Source organism: Haliotis rufescens, unplaced genomic scaffold (assembly GCF_023055435.1).
Source record: "Haliotis rufescens isolate VD_foot unplaced genomic scaffold, xgHalRufe1.0.p SCAF_1, whole genome shotgun sequence".
Classification (NCBI taxonomy): Eukaryota; Metazoa; Mollusca; class Gastropoda; order Lepetellida; family Haliotidae; genus Haliotis; species Haliotis rufescens.
The window spans coordinates 79,124,742-79,148,435 of NW_025963779.1; the positions used below are offsets into that span (position 1 = coordinate 79,124,742).

At 40.9% G+C, this 23,694-nt stretch overlaps 1 protein-coding gene across 1 annotated transcript; it reads right to left on the reverse strand.

Annotated features, from left to right (window-relative positions):
* Positions 1 to 7,907: 7,907 nt before the first annotated feature.
* On the reverse strand, positions 7,908 to 13,705 carry LOC124143786. Its single transcript, XM_046512885.2, has 5 exons — positions 13,530 to 13,705; positions 11,962 to 13,200; positions 10,684 to 10,883; positions 8,980 to 9,383; positions 7,908 to 8,804 (listed from the first exon to the last, which is right to left on the reverse strand). The coding sequence occupies exons 1-5, from the start codon at positions 13,579 to 13,581 to the stop codon at positions 8,621 to 8,623; spliced, it is 2,079 nt and encodes a 692-aa protein (XP_046368841.2). The 5' UTR covers positions 13,582 to 13,705; the 3' UTR covers positions 7,908 to 8,620.
* Positions 13,706 to 23,694: the final 9,989 nt, after the last annotated feature.

Consider the following 23,694-nt stretch of genomic DNA (forward strand, 5'->3'; position numbering starts at 1 on the left):
AACATAGCAGGTCACACTGACATGATTGTTAACATGTCATTGTGTGGTGTGCAGTTGATAAACGCGATGACAGATAATTACGGACATACGTGTAGAACGCATGTAAACCGTCAAATTTTGTTTCATGAATTGTTTATTTCGGTTGGTTCTGACAACATTATAAGTAGGAGAGTAGTTTACATTGATTGTGTCAAGAGATGAATAAACTGTCTGTTTGGGTACATGTGCTACGATGAAAGAGTCTACCTATCCTGCATTCCATTTATCTAATCAGACAATTAAACAAATATATTTCACACATGACAATTTTATCTGATTCTTTTTGTGAAATCATTGAATGAATTTTGGGACACAATGCAGTCAGAATCGCTGAGGGTGTATTTTGATCTTCTGCAGCCAGCGAGTAGAAATCCTCCACCTTTAATACATTACAATTGTGTGGTCGAACTAAACGGTCTGTGTAAAGTCATTGTGTTACAAGGTCATGCTATTCAAATTGTCAGGAGTATTTACCTATCAATTTATCATGAAGTGTGCAAAGATCAGAGAAAATTAATACTAGTATATATAAAGGGAGGTAATTCCTACATTGTACTGTGTAGGCAATGTGTCAGATGAGTGGTGGAAGGGAGATAATTTGTGAGTTCCACTGTGTAACCAATATGCGGTTAGTAGCTAGTAATCATTATATTTCAGGGAACAATTACACAACCCTCACTCCCAGGGAACAATTACACAACCCTCACTCCAAGGGAACAATTACGCAACCCCAACTCCCAGGGAACAATTACACAACCCTCACTCCCAGGGAACAATTACGCAACCTCCACTCCCAGTGAACAATTACACAACCCTCACTCCCTGGGAAAAATTACACAACACTCACTCCCAGGGAACAATTACACAACCCTCACTCCCAGGGAACAATTACACAACCCTCACTCCCAGGGAACAATTACACAACACTCACTCCCAGGGAACAATTACACAACCCTCACTCCCAGGGAACAATTACACAACCCTCACTCCCAGGGAACAATTACACAACACTCACTCCCAGGGAACAATTACACAACCCTCACTCCCAGGGAACAATTACGCAACCCCCACTCCCAGGGAACAATTACACAACCCTCACTCCCAGGGAACAATTACACAACCCTCACTCCCAGGGAACAATTACGCAACCTCCACTACCAGGGAACAATTACGCAACCCCAACTCCCAGGGAACAATTACGCAGCCCCAACTCCCAGGGAACAATTACGCAGCCCCCACTCCCAGGGAACAATTACGCAACCTCCACTCCCAGGGAACAATTACGCAACCCCAACTCCCAGGGAACAATTACGCAACCCTCACTCCCAGGGAACAATTACGCAACCCTCACTCCCAGGGACCAAGGGAAGAATTACGCAACCCGAACTCCCAGGGAACAATTACACAACCCTCACTCCCAGGGAACAATTACGTGACCTCTGCTCCCAGGGAACAATTACGCAACCCCAACTCCCAGGGAACAATTACGCAACCTCCACTCCAAGGGAACAATTACGCAACCACCACTCCCAGGGAACAATTACGCAACCTCCACTCCCAGGGACCCAGGGAAGAATTACACAACCCCCACTCCCAGGGGACAATTACGCAACCTCTGCTCCCAGGGAACAATTACGCAACCCCAACTCCCAGGGAACAATTACGCAACCTCCACTCCAAGGGAACAATTACGCAACCACCACTCCCAGGGAACAATTACGTGACCTCTGCTCCCAGGGAACAATTACGCAACCCCGGAAGAATCCCGGAAAAACGCTTTTTGACTTTAGATATATCTTGCATCTAAAAGTATACTCAAGACACAGTTAAATGTGTTCAATCAAACAGTATAATTCCGGATGTCCAGATGTGCTTTAAATTGCATCTGGAATACATATAATATATGAGGAAATATATGTGAACCATTAAGCAACGAGTTGTCAATTGTTTTAGGTATGCCCGTTTGCGCTAAGACGGAACCCGGTCGCAAAAATGGTCACGAGAGGGGCACGAGTCGCTATTCGGCTTGTTCCGTAATAACACGAATTGGTCACGAATGGGTGACACCACTGATTTTCAGTGATCGATTCATATAATTTTCACCGCAATTTTACCTTTTACGCCCAATGGAATCTGTTTCGGCCGATAATCGAGCTGTTAATTTAATGGTTAAATTTATGAAAAATATGGTTGTTGAAATAGTCGTTTCTCATTTTCAGGTGTAATATTTGTAACTATAATTTCTAGACAACACTTCTCTGGTATCATTAATTTAAAATCATTCATAACAATACAAGAGTTTCCCCTTTACTGTAGACACAGCTTCAATGGGCGAACATGGTGTCTGCGGTCAATAATAGGGGTGATGTCATAAGGTTCCCTTTGGCCGAGAACCTCAAATTCCATATCTTAGGTATGGAATCCTAGATGGGACACTCCTTTGCTTATGTTTTGTACTGAAGACAACGAGACATTGCGACAACGCGACAAATTCCCTTTTAGTTTTCTACAATTAGGCAATTGGTCAACCGACTACGTACAAAACAGCTAAAACAGCTAGGAATAGAGGTTGGTTGGTTGGTTTGTTGTTTAACGCCGCACTCAGCAATATTCCAGCTATATGACGGCGGTCTGTAAATAATCGAATCTGGACCAGACAATCCAGTGATTAATAGCATGAGCATCGATCCACGCAATTGGGATACGATGACATGCATCAACCAAGTCAGAGAGCCTGACAATCCGATCCCGTTAGTCGCCTGGAATAGAAGAGAATCAGACTTGAATCGCGGGTCATCACGTGCACATTCAGCTAAACTGGTCCAAGGGAGGTAATAACTACAGAATGTTCCATATTCAGGCGATATGAATAGGTTGAGTGGATGGAGCGTAATAGGCTGTTTATAACGACATGTACCTTAATTAGGTTCGTTGTTTCTAGATCAGAGGGTTTGATGACTATAAGTTCGAATTTACGAGTCGCCTCTGTCGTGATCGTTGGTCTGTCAGCCCAATACTATTGTCGTGTATTTTACCTTTCATAAATCCGACGGTAAAGATAGCACGGAATATGTTCACTTCATCCTCCCCTTGAGACCACCATAATATCCAACCCTCTGTGGTATACCATCATACCGTAATGCAGGCCCTTTATTCAGTATCATATTTGGCAATTAATCCAATGAATACAAAGTATACACTTAGGTATACACAAAGGTTAAAATATGACAATACTTTCCTTGCGTCTGTGTTCCGAGAAACCTTACAGTATGTTACCACTAGACATTTCTCATTAACTGTATGAAGCTGCATCAATGCATTAACTTTAGATTGCAGAGAAATATGTTTGAATGTGTGAATAAATCGCGAATAACTCTTATGGCATAGTGTTACATATTAAAAATGTTTCATATAGACTGTCACTACACAATACAATCAGAACATAGTATTTTATTTGTATCCCATGACCCAAAACAGTTTAACATACTCGAGTGTAACAGTCCATAATATATATATATATATATATTTTTAATATTTATATATATTTTCATTCATTCGTAAAACAGTAAAAGAGAAGACTTCATTCACGCTATTTTATAAATGTTACACACAGTATTTTATTGGTATCCCATGACCCAAAACAGTTTAACATACTCGAGTGTAACAGTCCATAATATATATATATATATTTTTTAAATATTTATATATACTTTCATGCATTCGTAAAACAGTAAACGAGAACACTTCATTCACGCTATTTTATAAATGTTAAGTTTAAATATTCTTTGATGTTCAACGATTTAAGACAATAGATTTGTTTTCTAAAAGACAAATGTAAACTTCCATCAGGTCTAACCGTTGAAACGTTCATGATAAGTTTAAGTGCTAGCACGTGCTGGTTCCCACACTTTGAGCCAACTATTACCACTCCTACGCGACGAATTACCCTTTGACAATTAGAACAGTTGGGAGCAGTAATCTATTCATTTTAAAGAAACGACAATCGAGCATCTTCTGATCTTTCATTCAGAACGGTGTTACGTTTTGACAACTGCTAAACCAAATGGTCTTAAGACTGAAACGAATTTGTACGCTAATGACAGTAAATATATCTGTACACAACATGTCTTTGTTCCTAACGCACGTACGCACATAAACACATACAGCTGTTTGGAGAACATTTATATATCAGATTATTGGACAATCCAATTTAAGAATGAGGCTATAGATCGCCAGCTACCAAAGTTAGGCTAGAATACTGCGGTCCCCAGAAGGATTTACAACATCCGCGGCCGCCTCCAGCTTCTGCGGATTGACAAATGACAGAAACTAAGTGCGGAATTGTGTCTTCAAAACTTTAAGAGTGAACATTGAGCAGTAATTAGAGGATAGAAACATAATATCATTGCAATCTGACCCTGGACACTAGTTTTTCAGGAAATATTGTCCGTATGCACTGTCCAGGGATATTGCGAACTAGTATTAACCTTTATAATTATAATAAGGTGTAGAACGCTAGCATAGTGCAACAATAGTCTATAAGATTTTGAATTGAAGATTTATTGATTCCATACATTTAACTATTGGCATAATACAGTTTAGAGAGTACCGAGGACTCACTGACTGAGTGAGTGAGTATGGATTGACGCCGCTTTTCGCAATATTCCAGCAATAACACGGCGGGAGACACCAGAAATGGGCTTCACACATTGTACTCATGTCGGGAATCGAACCCGGGTCTTCGGCGTGACGAGCGAACGCTTTTTAACCACTAGGCTACCCGACCGCCAACCGAGGACTGAACAAGAATCTTCTCTGAACTTGTGGTGAAGAGATGACGTACGTTTATTTGTTCAATGCACCCGAGGCGGTAATGGCAGGACGTCCTCAAATTACCAACCTGTACTTCTATTGAAAAATGTGAATCAACAACCGACCTAAACCGTTCACTGTTGCTGAAAATGGAATGGTTGCGTTGCCAACTGTGACACGTTCATGACTTGTCCCCTGTAGCTGATGTTTTGTGCCAACTAACACTGCCTTAGTTTTGTCATCGTTCAGCTTCAGTGTGCTTCCGTCATGGAAGTCGTGATTTGTGTCGTGCAGTCAGTGGTTCTGTGCAGACAGCTATTTCTGTTGGTTAAAATCCATCGATGATTTGTGTATCATACTGCAAATGTTCCACGTCATGCTGTTATGTTATATCCCCAATCTTTGTTGTGTATTAACACCAATAATATCGGTCCCAAAACCGATCCTTGTGGAACTCCACACTCTTATGCCTTCCATCTAAATAGGACCTTATGAGCTCCAAAGCAACAACCCCTATCTCCATATCAGTAGACAATCTATTGAGAATATTACATGATCCACTGTGTCGAATGCTGCCGACAAGTTAAGGAGGATTAGAGTAGCCATATTTTCTCTATCAGCAAGACTCCTCAGCTTATTAACAACTCGTAACAGTGCTATTTCCTTACTGTGTTTTCCCCAATATACCGTTTAGAGGTCGTCCAAAAGACCATTTGAAGCCAAATTTTCTTGAAGTCTCATATTAGTAGCTTTCTCACCTTTGAGAGATAGCTCACATCAGAAACTGGTCTCCATTTTTTTGTATATCTGTGTCACTAACTTTCTTTTTCAAAAGAGGGCAGGTAACCTGATTTTGGTTTGTTTAACGCCGCACTCGGCAATATTCCTGCCATATGACAGCGGTCTGTTAATAATCGAGTCTGGACCAGATCTAGACAATCCAGTGATTGAATTTACATCATGAGAATCGATCCATGCAATTGGAATACGATGACATTCATCAACAAAGCATTACCACCCGATCCCATTAGTCGCCTTTTATGTCATGGGTTGCTGAAGACCTATTCTAACAGGGATATTCACGGGCTGGATGGAGCTTTGACATATATGTTGTATACGTATTATATACGTATGGTCTTATCCACTCTCCTAGCCAGAGTTCCGTTCCGCGCACAGCCTAGTACCTCTGCCACAGGCCAGCGACTTGCAAGTATTCGCCACAACTTACACAATCCATTCAACAAATTTAAAATGTTTTGCACCGAAAAGCTTGCATATTGCCACTCTGTTTTTATTTCAGAATAAGCGCGTTTGCTTACAAACAAGAGAAAATCCGGTCACATGATATGCAAATTAACCTGTGGCAGTTTTGTAATGCTAAGTCAGTACCAGCAGTGGAGAAGAGTCCTTTACTGTATCTCAACAGCAGATGGCAGAGAGAGAGAGAGTCTGGCGCCGTCGTGGGGAACGTTATTCGGATGCTTGTGTTGTTGAGAGAGACTCGTGAGGTGGTCCGAGCATCATGATGTGGGATGGAATTGGTCTTGCACGAGGGTCGGCCCTGTGGTCTTCCAGAACATCGGTCCAGGGAGAGGCAATGGTGTCACAGCAGCTCAGTACATTGATCAAGTCTTGAGACCACACGCCATACTTCATTTGGCACATCGCCACAACCACGAGTTTCAGCATGATAACGCCCGTGCCTACACTGAGAGAGCAACAAGAGACTTCCTCCAGCAGAATGGCATCAGAACCATGCAGTGGCCTGCCCTCAGTACCGATTTCAATAACATTGAGCACCTGTGGGACGAGATTCAAAGACGGCTCAATGACGTTCGACCAAGGCCGACAACTGCAACTGAAATGCGTCAGGCGTTCAACAGAGTGTGGGCTCAAGTGCCTATGGCCTTTATCAACCGCCTCATCCATTCCAAGTATCGACGTCGCACGGCATTCATCAATGTACATAGCGGACACACGAGATACGACTTGTGATGACATTTTCTCAGGCTAGTGTTGTGTTTCACTTCAAGAACAGTTGACACTATAATTTCAACCTTGATGATCAGTTTTGCCAAGTTTCATCTGTTTAACATGTCTCAAAGTATGTTTACAGTGTTTGGACAAATAAGGTTACTCATATATCTATCTATGGTGACGTTTCTTTTGCGGTTCAGTATATATAAGTTAATGCATCCTAAACTCCACTTTACCTCACCTTTATCAGACACTGTCAGATCTACCATAAATAATAAGCTATATACCTTATTATCCGATCTGAATCTCACTTACAATGCAATTGTTTACTTTGCCGTCTTAAACTGGTTAAATTTGTTAAATCTAGGGTGTTCGAGTTTATTTGTACATATTGGACTATGCGAACACATTTCAGACATTTAAGTGTCGAGCTCATATCTGAGATCCGCCTATTGGGTGTTATATGCCACACTTGGCATTATTGCAGCTCTATGACAACAGTGTTCCTGGACCAGAAAAAAACAGATTTATAGTATTATGTCCGTGTACGATGACGCGGCGTAATCCAATCACCGAGTGTGACCGATGAAATTTAATCACCGTTTGTTACAATACTGCTATGGACTTTTTCGAACCCGGGATCATATGGAGTCTTCACTCCAGCTCGGTGTTGAAAACTGTATGTCTTGAAGGGCGGCCGATAAAATATTCTGTCCCCAGATTGCATAATAGTTAATTTTCACGAAGTTCATATTCTAAGTGCTCGCACGTGCTAGTTTTCACAAGATATGCATCTTTTTACGAAATAACCAAGCCTAAGCGACCGATAAACATGTTGACAAGTACAGAACAGCTGTGAACAGAGAGCACAGTTTCCAAAGCGCTCTCATTATCGTGGTAGAATGAATATAAACCTACTGTATAATTTGAGGTAGTCTAACTGTAGATGAGACACCGAAAGCTCTCGGTTGAAAATTGAAATAAGATGTATCTAATCTAGAGTTAGGCTACCTTAGATTTCAAAACACAGTAGGTTTATCTTCTAGGTCAATTGTTTAAAATAAATAACAAAATAACAATTTCCCAGACAGCTTATTTATTCATTAACACAAAGCATGTGGCCAACAATCAGTTACATCGTTCAGCGAAATAATGCAACCCAAGCCCCTCTCTCCCTTTTATCATCCAATTAAGAAACAGTCATCTGCTAATACACGTGATCTACCTTTTTTTTTACGGTTTATGTAGACATAAACGCAAAATATTGCTTCGTTAGCCAATCAAATTCAATGGAATCTCTTCCAAATCAATCTCTTTCAAGTGTGCCTTAAACGTTGGTAATATTTGCAAAAAAATGAAAACATTGAGATTACATAACATTGCACACACAAGCATTTTGTGTCTCAAATGATTGAGAATGAATAATATTCTTTGTATTACACATTACACATAAATCCAAATCTCCAACATAAATGTCACATTACATGTCACATACAGAAGACTTTGTGCCGAAATCGATAAACTGATTGATTTATTTTCTATCAAATTTCTTCTTCTTCCTATTACCAAGTATTATTAGCTTCTAACTTGATATCAAAAGCAAGTTCGAAAAATTTGATCACTTTGCAAGTCACATACAGAAGAATGTGTGCTGTGATTGATTTATTAATCAAGACTAATTTATCTTACTTGCCTTAAAATTTGGTTATAAGTGCAAAATTGCAGCATTAGAGTATTACATGAAATCCAGTATTAAGCGTTCTTCTTTATTTTGCGTAATCGGTACTCCCAGCTACAGATGTGTGCTGAGGCATCCGCTTTGGCATTCTGGAGCAAAGTCCATGAGTGGACAGAAGCTGACGTCACATGCGACGTACAAGTTGTCATGGTGATGGGGCATTTCAAAGACGTCAAAGTAGAAACGGGTCAACTTGTAAACATGTCCAACGATGTGTGTGAAATGGTTGGCTTCACACCTGTATCAACATACAATGGACTATAATTATATGTGACATTCTCTATTGCGGAAGAACAGATGAGCGATCGTGGAACATACTCATATGTATGTCGTTTGGTTTATTTTAACGTTATTTAAACGTTAAACCGTGTCCACAATCAATATCCGTTAAGATGTTTGATGCATATTGTTACCTGTTGTGTATAATGGTCACTCGAGTAGAGTTTCCATTCGGGATGTCCGTACTGATGTAGCAGTTATCCACCAGCAGTTTGACATCGGCAGGAACACTGGTCTGTACCTGTACGTAGACACGTGTCCCAAGATCGACCTTGAGTGGATTCCCTTTCACCTCGTTTGTGTAGGTGTCATCTGTATAAAACTTCATGACAGCCTCGTGACCTTGAATCTTGCTTGTTGCCTGAACGGTGATTTCGGCATGGTCAACGGGAAGGAAAGGCTTGACATCAATTTCGTGTTTTTGAAGGACACATGCCAGGTTGTAGCGCCACAGTGCGCCGCTCGCTAGATTTGTCTGTGCGTCCCTCTCATATTCAATCAGATAGTTGCTGAATGTCACTGTGTTGTTGTTGCTTGTCTGAAACACATGATCGCGTGATGAAGCTAAAACATTCTAAACAATGTGTATCTTGGTACGAACATAATCTATCAAACATATCTCGGGGAAGAATTTGGCATGAGCTTGTTTTAGAGGTTCGATCATATACCTGCTTTTTTTCCCAATTTGCGGTTGGGTTTTATCCAAATTCGTAAGTTCTAAAATGAATACATTGTATGTTTATCCTTCAGCTTCATTCAACCAATGACAAAATAAATTAACGTTGGTTGAAGCAAGGGTGGTGAGGGATATGACAACGCTTCACAGTATGTTGAATTTGGATATTTAATCATTTACTGATGAGAGAGAATGTGTATTAGCTATGTACTTGCCCCCTAGCTTGGCACTACTTCTGTGCGGTGTCAGGCAACAGGCGCCTACTGTTTCATGCAAATTGTGTGAGTGGCTACGGCGAGGCAGGACATACTTTCCCTTTTCGGGAACACCTGGCGTCATCACTGATTTTCAGTAATCCATTTATACACCTTTGCCAGCTATTTTGCCTTTAATGCCCACGGAATGTGTTTTTTTGGCAATTCGCTACTGGTTATTCTATTATCCCATTTAATATTTTCACCACTGCAGACACGACCCCCAGGAATGAGATTGTCTCTGGACAATGTACTCTGCCAAGGCAAAAACACTGGACAGAACGAGAAAACTACAATACCGGGATGATTGTCATGGCGGTTGTGACCAATGAATTGTTGGATGCAGGCTCTCTTACATTGTTTCTGTAATGTCATAACTCAATTTGAATCCTACATTATACATACCAAATGAGTTTATACGAGTATTTATAAAAAGCTATGTCTTTGGTGACCTAGCTGTTGAGAAACTGGCGTTTGTGATACTATACTTACAATGTAACCAAAGATAATTCATTATTATGTGTCAGATGGATCTTCCAGGAAAAACACAAATTTTCTCGATAATGAGAAAGAATATAATACTTCGATAACTGTTTTGCAGTTGGTTGCCATTGCGTATGTGACCTAGCTCTTGAGAAACTGACGTTGGTGATGCTACCTATGGATAGTTGGAGAAAGGTGAGGGTAAACGCCTAGTGAAAGTCACTTGGAATTATGTTTTGCCTTCCATAATTTTATCATATCTGCATTATAAATACCAATTTCATAATGTCGACTGTAACTGTTGTGGAACTGATGTTTGTAATGCTATATTTACTAGGTAAACATAGATAAATTACAAGTATGTGTCAGATGGACACATTCAACCTTCCTGCAACATTCCTCGATAAAGAAAAAGAGTATCATACTTCGATAACTGTGTTGCAGTCGTTGTAGGAGACATTAAAGACAAGAACACCTCCCTCGAGGACCCCTGGACAGAAAGCGTTCGACATGAAGATGTTCTTGTTTTCAGAGGTCGGGAATACAGTGGCTATCTCTTGAGTATTCACTTTGACCACCCAGTCGGCTTTAGTGCAAGTTAGGTTAACCGAGTCTTCCAGTGATCCTGAAACACACACATTCACTGTAGTTATAGCCATATAATTCCACAATTATGGCGACGTTCAATTTTTGACATGATCCTAAGTTTAAAACTCCGATGGAACCTGTCGTCTGCATGTTTACAATCACAAACTTATCACGTGAGGCCGCTGACAAAAGATTTTAATATGGAAAGTTTGCTGGACCATCTCTAAGTTTGAGTTAAATTAGAAATGTGCGATTTAAAAACCTCAAACAAACGTTAGTAATATTGTTTTGACGAATGGTCAACCGACTGACAGAGAGATGACCAACCATATCATTTTCTAAAACCTTAAATATGGCCTGTAAAGCTGTACTTGATAAAGTCGGTGAGAAAGGCTGCACTATTTTTCTGTTCCGTTTCCAATCTTGCGTGATCATATCAGTGGAGAAATAGGAATGACTGTCTGTAGTCGGGCCCTGAACCTATGCTATTCAGGAATTGAGGCAGCGAGTCACACTGGCAAGAGATCAAGGAAGTAGAAAACTCCTTGACAAGTATAACTTGAAAGACAGTCCACGTCGCATCTAAAACGGGTCATCCAAACATGCCATGCCATTTGACGTCGGCAGTCCCAAGTCAAGGACCTCGACCACACTCGGACAGTACTGTAGGAATGACGATGCCCTTTTTTGTTTCACAGGGAAAACGTATCCGTGAGGAGCTAATGTGGAATCGTCTCGGATTCCGGACTGTCGAAGTCCGAAGTTTGTCTTTATTACCTGGAGCACATCTTTCGTCTTACTTACTGACATTCCCATTCTTATTCTTTACAATGGGCATGGTCCCGATTTACCTCTAACATAAATAACCTCAACGCGTGAACAAAATATTCTTCCGATTTTTTGCCCGTACATATATTCCACGTGTTGCAATCCATAGATGTCGGCCGTTTTTCTTAGACTTTAGAGACAAGTCCTCGTGCGCGTCCAAATGCTTTAGCTGTAATAGTTCAGGACCAAGCCATACTCGACTACCTTAATAACTTTATGGGGATAGAGCAAACCTAATACTCAGGGGGTCAACTTTAATGTTTGAGGAATATAACATGTCTACTTACCATCACTGTCACCGCCCACTGGTGTACTGAAATACCCATACATCTCAATATTACCTAAACCAGTGACGAGTACGCCAAAAGGACATGCCGATGAATTGCTTTTAAAGGTGGTGGAACCGGAGCTGGGTTGGAAGCTGGCCATGGCGAATGTCTGGGAATCTGTTGACTGAACTGACCATCTCTCATTGATGTTTATATGTGACGTGCAGTTGGAACTTGTGATGATAGTAACATGACGTGTGTATGACATGGAACTGGTCTGAATGTCTGGTATAAGATAGTTAGTGCCATAGGCATCAGTTGCTGGAACAATCGCCTGAAAAACTTGATAATTTGTTGAGTCGCCGGCTATTTGTAAGACAAGTATGGGATGAGAGCTTCTGATGTATATAGTGGCTGTGTTAGTGATGTCTTCGTCGTAAATCTCTGCTTTATTCAAAATAATAGACTCAACTCTTGTGAATGTGTCAATGGTGATATTGGTACCATTATACCCTGCTGTTATTCGAACGCGGTTTTCTGCCATGTTAGGAACCAGGGGCACAATGAACGACGTCCCCCATGTCTCTATTTGGGGAACTTGACTCATAGCTCCATCACACTGATGAGCATAGCACAAAAGAGGAGAACCAGAGAACACAGCAATTGATTGGCCACTCTCTACAACCGTCCCTCCCAGATCGCAGGTGTCGGAACTTTGTGAAGAAGCAATCTGGAGGACTTCTCCCTGCAGCAGGGTTATACTCAACTGGTTTCCCCTTCCATAGATGTTCCCCCTGAAGGGGTAGGAGCAGGTGGAGTTGAGATGGACAGTGACGTTTGTGTTGTTATAGAAAGCCACCACTCCGAGTAAAGCGTTGTTGGGCACTGATGGTACGATGTATTTGGTAGACAGAGACTTCACTGGAAGGACTGGAAATGCATCGGCTATACCGCCAGAAACAGCTCGTTGCAGGACACTCAGAGTTACTTCAGTTGTGCAAATAAGCGCCACTGCACGATCCCCCTCCACAGCGACACCCAGGGTAAACTTTCTATCTGTCGGTAGATGGAACTGTGTGACACTGTTGTTTCCAATAAGCTGGACATGATAATCTGTCCCGTTACTCTCTGCCACAGTGCATCGGCCTTCCCGCATATGTCCAATAAAAAGGACATTAGCAGTTGCATCTTCATTGACAGTGACATAGCCTGGGAATCGTGCAAAGATGAATTGATTGCCGTTGTACGCTGCTGTACCTAATGTTTGAAAAGGAAAAAGGAAAAGAAAGGAAACCATTAATTGATACAAATACTCTTAATGTGTTATTTGACTGCCCCCAAATTAGAATTTATGTTGATATTTTTACAGTTACAGAGACATCAATTATTCTTCGTCACGTGGTTCCTGGGTCATGTAGTTCCATCACGCCGTCGCAATGGCTATAGCTTTTGCCGTGCAGTATTTGGTTCTACAAGACGGCAACAGACCATGAGACAGCTTGATGTAAACTCTATTAATGATAGAGTATCGAAGCTGTATTATTAATCACAGGTGTTATCAGTGATACTGCTACTCGTTTTCTCACCTATTACTGCTCTTGTGACGACGAACATCCATAATAGCCTGGTGGCAAACATGACTGCCAGCAGTGAAGTGAGGCGCTGGGAAAGTCACTCTGGACTGGTGAGAAGGTTTTCTAAATGTTGACGAGATAAGGAATTTCTGTGGGAGCTGAGAAGGGCCATCTTTATATTGCCATGAGGTTTCCGCACAATATCACAACAAAGTCATAGTACAACACGATATAGCCAGTTCGCGACATTGTGACACAGCCTCAAATGAAATAGCGATAACATCCAATGACAAAACCACAGTCAGTAGCAGCGACGTTGGATTGTCGAGCACAGACCTCACATTTCACATGACAATTCTGGGACAGACATTCGTCATTCGACACTGTTTTGTGTTTTTATATGCTAAATTGTCACGTGTAAGGGCATTAATTTAATATAAAATCACGTTCAAGACTTGATTAATCAAAATCAAAATGAAAAATGTCAACAAAGACTAGGCCTCTAAGGTTTGAAGAGTAGTCTCCCTTGACCATTAACGTAAGCTCACTAAGCTAAGACGATTTGTTTCACTTTCACAACAACATCAGGTTGTTTATCTCAGCAACCTAAAATGTCTGGCAAAAACTTGTAGCACTGTTGAGGAAATCTGTAAGAAAAGGAAAGGCAAAATGTACCTGCTATAACCGCCATGAAGGCACACGAGCGGGCATCTGAAAGAAGTGATCTTTTGCGTACCGGACGGCGAATACTACAAGTCAAGTAATTTGGAAAATTTCAGACAATCTCTACATCTACAACAACAGAGATAGTGATGGTATTGCAACAGTGCCTTCATGTCAAGCTCAGCAGACATGCACAGAAAACCAACATCCAGCGCCACTCATATATGTCCTGCACTGCCCGCACCACTACAAGCTGTGTCCATACAGTCACCATCCAGCGCCACTCATACATGTCCGGCACTGCCCTCACCACTACAAGCTGTGTCCATACAGTCACCATCCAGCGCCACTCACACATGTCCGGCACTGCCCGCACCACTACAAGCTGTGTCCATACAACCAGCATCTAGCGCCACTCATACATGTCTTGCACTGCCCGCACCACTACAAGCTGTGTCCATACAACCAGCATCTAGCGCCACTCATACATGTCTTGCACTGCCCGCACCACTACAAGCTGTGTCCATACAGTCAGCATCCAGCGCCACTCATACATGTCTTGCACTGCCCGCACCACTACAAACTGTGTCCATACAACCAGCATCTAGCGCCACTCATACATGTCTTTCACTGCCCGCACCACTACAAACTGTGTCCATACAACCAGCATCTAGCGCCACTCATACATGTCTTGCACTGCCCGCACCACTACAAGCTGTGTCCATACAACCAGCATCTAGCGCCACTCATACATGTCTTGCACTGCCCGCACCACTACAAGCTGTGTCCATACAGTCAAGCTGTGTCCATACAGTCAGCATCTAGCGCCACTCATACATGTCTTGCACTGCCCGCACCACTACAAACTGTGTCCATACAACCAGCATCTAGCGCCACTCATACATGTCTTGCACTGCCCGCACCACTACAAGCTGTGTCCATACAGTCAGCATCCAGCGCCACTCATACATGTCTTTCACTGCCCGCACCACTACAAACTGTGCCCATACAACCAGCAACCAGAGCCACTCATACATGTCTTTCACTGCCCGCACTACAATCTGTGTCCATACAGTCAGCATCCAGCGCTACTCATACATGTCTTGCACTGCCCGCACCACTACAAGCTGTGTCCATACAGTCAGCATCCAGGGCCACTCATACATGTCTTTCACTGCCCGCACTACAATCTGTGTCCATACAGTCAGCATCCAGCGCTACTCATACATGTCTTGCACTGCCCGCACCACTACAAGCTGTGTCCATACAGTCAGCATCCAGGGCCACTCATACATGTCTTGCACTGCCCGCACCACTACAAACTGTGCCCATACAACCAGCATCCAGCGCCACTCATACATGTCTTTCACTGCCCGCACCACTACAATCTGTGTCCATACAACCAGTATCCAGCGCCACTCATACATGTCCGGCACTGCCCGCACCACTACAAGCTGGGTCCATACAACCAGCATACAGCGCCACTCATACATGTCCGGCACTGCCCGCACCACTACAAGCTGTGCCCAGACAGCCAGCACTGCCTGCACCACTACAATCTGTACCAAGACAGCCAGCACTGCCAACACCACGACAAATACATAATTGCCTTTGTCCACACTTCACCAATTCTCGATATAAGGACTACATCAACAATCTTGAGCCGCCTTTGTTTTCTTGTGGAGTATCTGCCCGGGGAAAAGAAGGTCGTTGGTTCGATACTTGGCCGCGTCATACCAATAGGCGTTAAAAGATGGTACTTGTTGTTACCTTGCCTTGCGCTCGGCATTAAGGGGCTAAAACAAGGATCGGTCGGACCCATGTCAGTATGCTGTGTCTGAGTAGTGTATCCATATACAACTGCGGCATGGTATCTAAATAAAGCGACAAACCCCTTTCCATGTCCAATAGAAATATCAACAACAAGCAGAGTCGACTGCCCGATTCCAACTATATCATGAGCATGTGTTTATGCATTACAAGAAAGTGGTGATGATACCAGGCGTTCGCGAAAAGGTGAATGCCCCATCATGTAACCCGCCTCTAACACATACAAAGCCAAGTCAATTGTTCACCTAACACACAACGACACGGGAATATATGGTACAAGCTAAGTGAGTGAGTGAGTGAGTATGGTTTTACGCCGCTTTTAGCAATATTCCAGCAATATCACGGCGGGGGACACCAGAAATGGGCTTCACACATTGTACCCATGTCGGGAATCGAACCCGGGTCTTCGGCGTGACGAGCCAACGCTTTAACCACTAGGCTACCCGACCGCCCCTTACAAGCTAAGTCAAAATAGGGAATGGCATCGGTCATCGTTTTTGTTACTGATGCGTCGTATTTGGAATTGTCCTCCACATGTCTAACAAGAAGCGTTTTGAAAGCTTTACTAAGGCCTTGAATATTGTAACCTTGATAAAACAGCTTCTGGGCAAGAGTCGAATGACGTACTTTGAAATATTGGTGGAGAGAGCATTCTCGATTATACCTCAAAAGTTGTGAAATGCAGTCACCAAGGGCTAGAGCTGCAGGAATATTACTGGACATAAAGGAAAAGTTGACTATTGTAAAGTTGGAGTCATCCTTCTTATAATACGGTTTTGTGGGGAGTGTTTTGTCACTCTGAATCTTTATATATAATAGATCTAAATATGAAACAGATGAGGCATTCTCACTGGTCTTCTTTTATTTCTAGTTCAGGTGGCTAAATCAGAGTAAGGAATTGGCTATTTGACGGTTATTAAACGATATCGCTGATGCCTGAAGCCTGAAGCTTAAGTTACATTTCTTGGCTTTATAACCTTGTTTTGACTTTGCTATTCACAACAGGAATTCCGATTCATATGCATAAAGAAACAGACCAACATGACATTTTTGACAAATTGACCTGATCCTACGAAGATAGATATGTAACTATATCTATGGTCATCACGTTTTGTTACAAAATCCCCATGGATCATGAAATTAAGTTTTCCTAAATTTTGCCATGTGGGATAGTGGTGTACAAGATGAAAAAACAAATGTTTTCACAGAATTGAACCCGGTTCTTTAATTATATTAAAAGATGGTACTTGTTGTTTCGGATTACAATCGTGACTATGTCATGACAGATTCTGCTGTATCAATGTCCTGTGGATCGGGAAGCTGATGTGATGAACGAGCATGAATTGTTCATCGCCGTTTCTTGTCAATTGAGGCCAGATTGCGTCCGGATCTTGCCGAATGCGAACCATCTTTGGTGGGTCACTGTCCGGTCACTGTCAGATCGCATTTGGGAGAATCGGGACGCTGTCGGGACAGATTCGATCGTTTTTTACCATTTCCATGAAGAGACAAATCGGATCAGATTCGCATTGAGAACGGGAGAATCGGGACAAATTCGGCTGGAAACGGCTGAATCAGGACGCTTCCTGAACAATATTTGTAAATTTCCCGCCACGAATCACAGGATCTTGATCAGACTTTTGACAAATTTTAATCGGGAATGGTCCCGCGAGGTGATGCGAAAAGGACGGCAGTAAAAATCTTGAATGTGTGCATATATATAAAATCAAGGACTGGTCGGCTCGAGTTAATATACTGTTTGAAAGTGGGATATCTATGTAAAACTGCGGCAATTTGCGGCAAACATGTGTACTCTTAACAGTGACAAAGGAAGGGGCATGATCACATTTGATGCTCCTGCCTTTGACACGATATCAGCATGGATGGCTCGTGGCGATACTTCATGACCGCGCGATAGTCACTTTTTGTCCATTTTCGACAACAGAGAATCCACAGTTACTTTGATGACTGCAGGAATATGTTGACTGGTTTTGAATTCGTTTCAAATGTCGCCTGTAAGCATGGGAAGTATTGTACTACATGCAGACTGTGAAGGGTATACTAAACATCCTTTGTAGTTCGGCTCGGAACTTTTCAGCCTTAACATTCCAAGTCGTTTGTTCATTGTCAGATGTATTCGTGAATAAACATTACATGGGATTTACAGGGGAAATGTTCCTGAGACCCACTGAACCTTTTTACGGTTATACTGAAGCAAAGGAACAAGCTCAATATGGAGTGCATTCGACGATAAATATTTGAAACCACACAGCAATAACAACATGTATCACGGAGGGAAAGATCATGTATTCATGTGACATAACTTGTAATCAACAGTGCGCAGCAACAAGTTTGAGCCCGACAGCTCCTCTATTGTTGCGACAATGTCACCTCGAACTCAGTGGTGTTGTTTTACTGTTTCAGGCTTAATTCTAACATCTTGACAATAATTACAATGAAATACGTAGTATGACATAAACATAAGAATATAAGGGAAAAATAATGTTTTTTACCATGAAACAAGAGAGAAGAGTACAGCAGTTACTGTTAGTGTGTAAAAATTAAATATAGTATCTAAAAATAGATAAGCTGTGATACACAACAAAAGCAACGAAAAATGTCGTGAAAACCTTTGAAATTGCTCTCAAGCAGGTTCGCTTTAAATTGAGGTATCCCTTTCGTTGTGAACTACATCCTACTTGGCTGATACCTGAGTAGGTACGTAGGCCACCTGGACAATCGATGTAGAAGGAGCGGTGGACTGAGACTGCTCACTCGTAGAACCTGCTCTGTTACATTGAGGGATATAATCTTTACCGGGTAAGAATGTTTATTTGTGTCAGGAACTTACAATATCCATGGTGACATCAACGTCCACAAATGCAGAGCCAACGTTTGTTATACGAACTAAAGGTGTGTTGTATTCACTTATCCGAGCATTTTACAAATGTCTGCATGTATCCCTTCGTCACACACACTCTTCTCGTATGATTCCATTTTTGCTTTAATAACTGTTTTATATGAGGCATACTTAAAGGTGTCTCAATGATCTTGTTCTGCCGTTTAAAGAGTTATAATAATATGTATATCTTATAAGTGGTATGCATGTAGCTCACTACATGCACACGGTTGGATACACCATCATTGAAGGGGGGAGGGCGGCAAATTATTAAAATCCTCTCGCAGTAAATTTTACCGTACTACATTTGGTTTTCAAAAAGGGGTGGTCCTGACCCCGTGGATAATATAATATGTACTACCGTCCATTAGATAGAAACACAAATTAAGAATTAAATAATTTTATTAAACAATAATAAAGTGTAAAGTATAGAAAAGTGAACAAAAAATGTTTGTTTGTTGTTTAACGACGTACTCAGCAATATTCCAGCTATATGACGGCGGTCTGTAAAAAATCAATTGAAGGACCAGACAATCCAATGATTGAAATCATGAGCATCGATCAACGCAATTGGGATACGATGACATGCATCAACCAAGTAAGCGAGCCTGACCACCTGATCTCGTTGGTCGCCTCTTACGACAAGTACAGTCGCCTTTTACGGCAAGCATGGGGTGCTGAAGACCTATTCTACTCCGATTCTTTACAGGTGGAACGAAAACTGACAATATCACACCAAACATTTCTGTTACATTTTAATGTCTTTCAAAATATACACCAAATTCACACTTATCTGGCCTATAACAGGTTTTTGTCAAACAATAAATTATCTTCGATTCAGACAGAAAATGACTGAAATAATCGTCGGTGGTGGAGGCGGGATTCAGGGGGTTAAACCACACCCTCCCCCCAACCCCTCTCCTTTTGAAATCCACAACCTGTGAAACTTCCCTCCCTCAACGAGGGTACAACAGTTCATTTGAAAAACTGGATACACCTGTGATTATTTATAATAGACACACATCAGCATAATAAACAATTAAAGATGTATGCAAAAGTTACCTTTATATATTTATATATTATTAATATATTTTTTTTCGATATATCTTCCGTAATTTTACTTGTTATCACATCCTTTTCTCAATGCTTTTGTGATTTGTGTTGACTGGTATTCTGGTTTCACGGGTAGGCAAATGAGACTCAGAGGGAAAATTAGATAGTATTCGGGGATCAGGGGAGTTGGAGTTGGCATCCTAAAAAATGTAGAAAAGTTCATCCTGCATGCTTTGTGAATAACATAAGAGATCCCAACTGAATCAGACAAGGATTTCAAGTAGGCACGATCATGAACGGAATATGTGAATTTATGTACACAATAATTGTGCCAAATATATAACCTTGGCATGTAATCTGATCAATGTGCATGATCCTTTGTAATTGTTGTACGATGGTAGGCGAGGTGAGGTGAAATGGGGTTTAACGTCGCGTCCAAGATTATTGCACTTATATAGCGACGTGCATGCATGTGTATGTGTGTGGCTGATTGTACTAGTCCGGACCGGGTTTGTGTGGATCTCTCTAATAGACAGAAGCCTCAAAATGCAGGGAATCACAAAATGGCTTGTCCAGTCGGTTTCCCTTTTCCTCTTCTCTAAATCGGCCTTTTCGGTTGGTAATTTCAAGGAATGACACTTGGTACGTTTGTTTGATGAACTAGTACAGCCCCGCGTCCACACAAGTAGGAGATAAACACCCTGTGTTTTCAATGTAGAGCTAGGTTACCTGTAGTGTTAACCGCGCTTAATTGAATTTGGAACCGAACGCGCAGCGCTACATTGAAAACACAGTAAAACTATGTTTATCTCCATTCTACCATGACTAAATAAATCGCGAACTCTTTGGTGTCAGCAAATATATTGAGTGAAACGGCATGGGTTGAGAACAGTGTTTTGAGTGGGTTATCGATCTGAATTACGGAATTCCGAACAAAATATGGCGGTGTATATACTCAAGCAGGTTGTTTACACCGTAATACTTCACTCGAACATATAACAGGCATTGAAAGCATATAAACACGGCAGCGTGGTAAGCTAACATGAGGTGGGCATCCCTAAAGAAAACTAAGCAGGCTTTGCAAGGCTTTCGCTCACATCGCTCGTCACCATTATGACGTCATATCGCTCATTGTGACGCGAAAGATATGACGTCACAGTCGTATACAGAAAAGCGCCAAAATTCCAAGCTCTCTGTTGTCTCCAAAACGTAAATACATTCCCTTTGTAGATTTCTATCGTGTTTTCTGCCCGAAATGTATTGCCACACATCTTTTGAATATTGTAGTAACCGCATCTGTGCATTTTGTAACCTCTAATCGTAGATATAATTATTTAAATATGCCTACCGACAATGACTGAAAATAGTACTATTCTATGAATATTAGCTTCCGCGGTGATGCGGCCGCCAAACCGTCTGTTTCAATCAGAGGGGGATTATTGTGATATAATAGCCTCTGATTGAATTCATGGTAGAATACCAATTTTGCGTCTTCAATAAGCCGAAAATTACGGAAATCACTTCATTGCCATATAGACTAATGCACTGTAAACGAAACAAAATGGCGAATTGGCCTCCAGCTTGGATTTCAGACACAACAGAACAGAATTTTATTTACGCTCAGGCCGGGATCCTCAGCATATGAGGTACAAATTTGCAAACAGTAAATATATATTAAGATGGCGGGGTGGTTTACATGGAAGATTTTTGCAGTTTTCATAATGACATTACAGAATTACAGAGTTTCTTAATAACATTTATTTGTTTACAATAAAAAAGGGTTTTATTAAATTTAAACATATTTCGGTTTTTAGCATACGTAATTCAAAGTATATGGCCTCAGAGGCAGATTCACAATTTGTTTTTATAGAAGTTTTGAAAGAGTTTTTATTTGTATAGTGAATTCCAAGATATTTATAATCAATGACATATTCGATTGGTGAGCCATTTAATAATGTACGTTTACTCTTGACTCTTTTTGTACCACCAAAAAACATAATTTTTGTTTTACTAGTATTAATATGCAATCTCCATTTTTTGCAGTAAAGTGAAAAAATATCAAACATATTTTGTAAATTTTGATGATTAAAAGCTAACAAAATTGTATCATCTGCATATAGTAATGCGAACAAAACAACGAAGAGATCTAACAGACTATTAAGTGACTGAGATTGAATAGAAACACTAGGGCAGTTTTGAGACTATAAAAACGGTTCCAGATTATTTTGAAACAATGAAAACAATTTTCTCCTTGACGGACACAAATAAGACAAGGGAATTGTTTTGAATATACACCGTTTGAACACACACATGATTTAATGCCATCGTACATATTAACAATAATACGAATAAGATTTCCATCAATACCTTATGCTAATATTGCTTTCCATAAACCTATACGCCAAACATTGTCAAAAGCTTTTTGGAAATTAACGAAACCACAAAACATTTTTTTCATTCTATGTTTTTAGTAAATCAATAATTGCACACAGGGCAAAATATGATCATTTGTGGAGTATTCATGTCTAAAACCCGCTTGTGATTCTGACAGAATATTATTACTTTCAAAATAATCGTTTAAACTTTTAATTAATAACTGAGGTAAACACTTTTCCGAGGCAACTTATAAGATGGGCCGAAAGTTTCCAGCTCATCTGTACTTCCCTTCCTTTGTAGATCGGACGAATAATTCAGTTTAACCTTTGTTCGGGAAACATCCAAGTGTGAAATATAAGATTAAACAGTCTGGTATACAAGGGTAAAAGTGTTTGCTTTGATATATTGATTGATAATGTTATCCTGGCCACATGCCTTGTTATTCTTTAGTAGTTTGATGGCGCATTCAATTTCTTGTTCGCTTTTATCAGTGTTTTAAATATCATTACAATTATTGTCATCAAAAGAAATATCAAAATCAGTCGAATCATCAGGGATGGAGTCTACATTATCTGCATTTAGGTTTTTGAAATAATCAAAGAGTGTATCGATAGGTGGCAAATATGCATCATTATCTTTTTGACGTAACATTTTCCAAAATGAACGGGTGTCTTTTATCCGTAAATTAGAAATATTGTTTTGCATTTTAAAGTGGTGACTATTATAGAATTTGAGAAGGTTGTTTTTTATAACGTCGACTACTTTATAAAAGTTTTGTTTTGTAAACTTTTATGTTGATTAAAATTCCGTTGTGCCTGGTGATACCGTCCCCTACTGATGTCACATTGGCCTCCGAACCAGGGCTCAGATCCGGGTCTACGTCGGTAGATACCATGATTGACACGCTTCAGGCCAAATGCTGATTTTGCTGTGAGTTAGAAAACGTTGTTAATATTATGTCCAATGAGGTTTACATCGTCATTACAAATATCACCGGGCACCAAGGAATCAATGGGAGACATCATACAAGAAATATCACTGTTTTTGATTGTACAAAATCGTCAGCATGCCTCTTATCCCAGCGTCTCAGAATTCCCGTGGAGTCAGTGTTGTCAATTTCAGAGTCTGATTGACAGATGTCCCTTGTTGATTGGGTTTGACCCGTGATATTGTTAACATTTGTTGATTCACATTTTAAAAGCAATTTCAGAGCGCATTGGGCATCAGATAAAATAGGATCAAATTTTTCAACTTCAAAATCTGAAACATCTGAATCTGAAATTTGAAGTGCCTAGAGAAGAGACGGTATAATCAATGCCACTGCAATTTTTACATGTATTTTCCATACACCCGTAT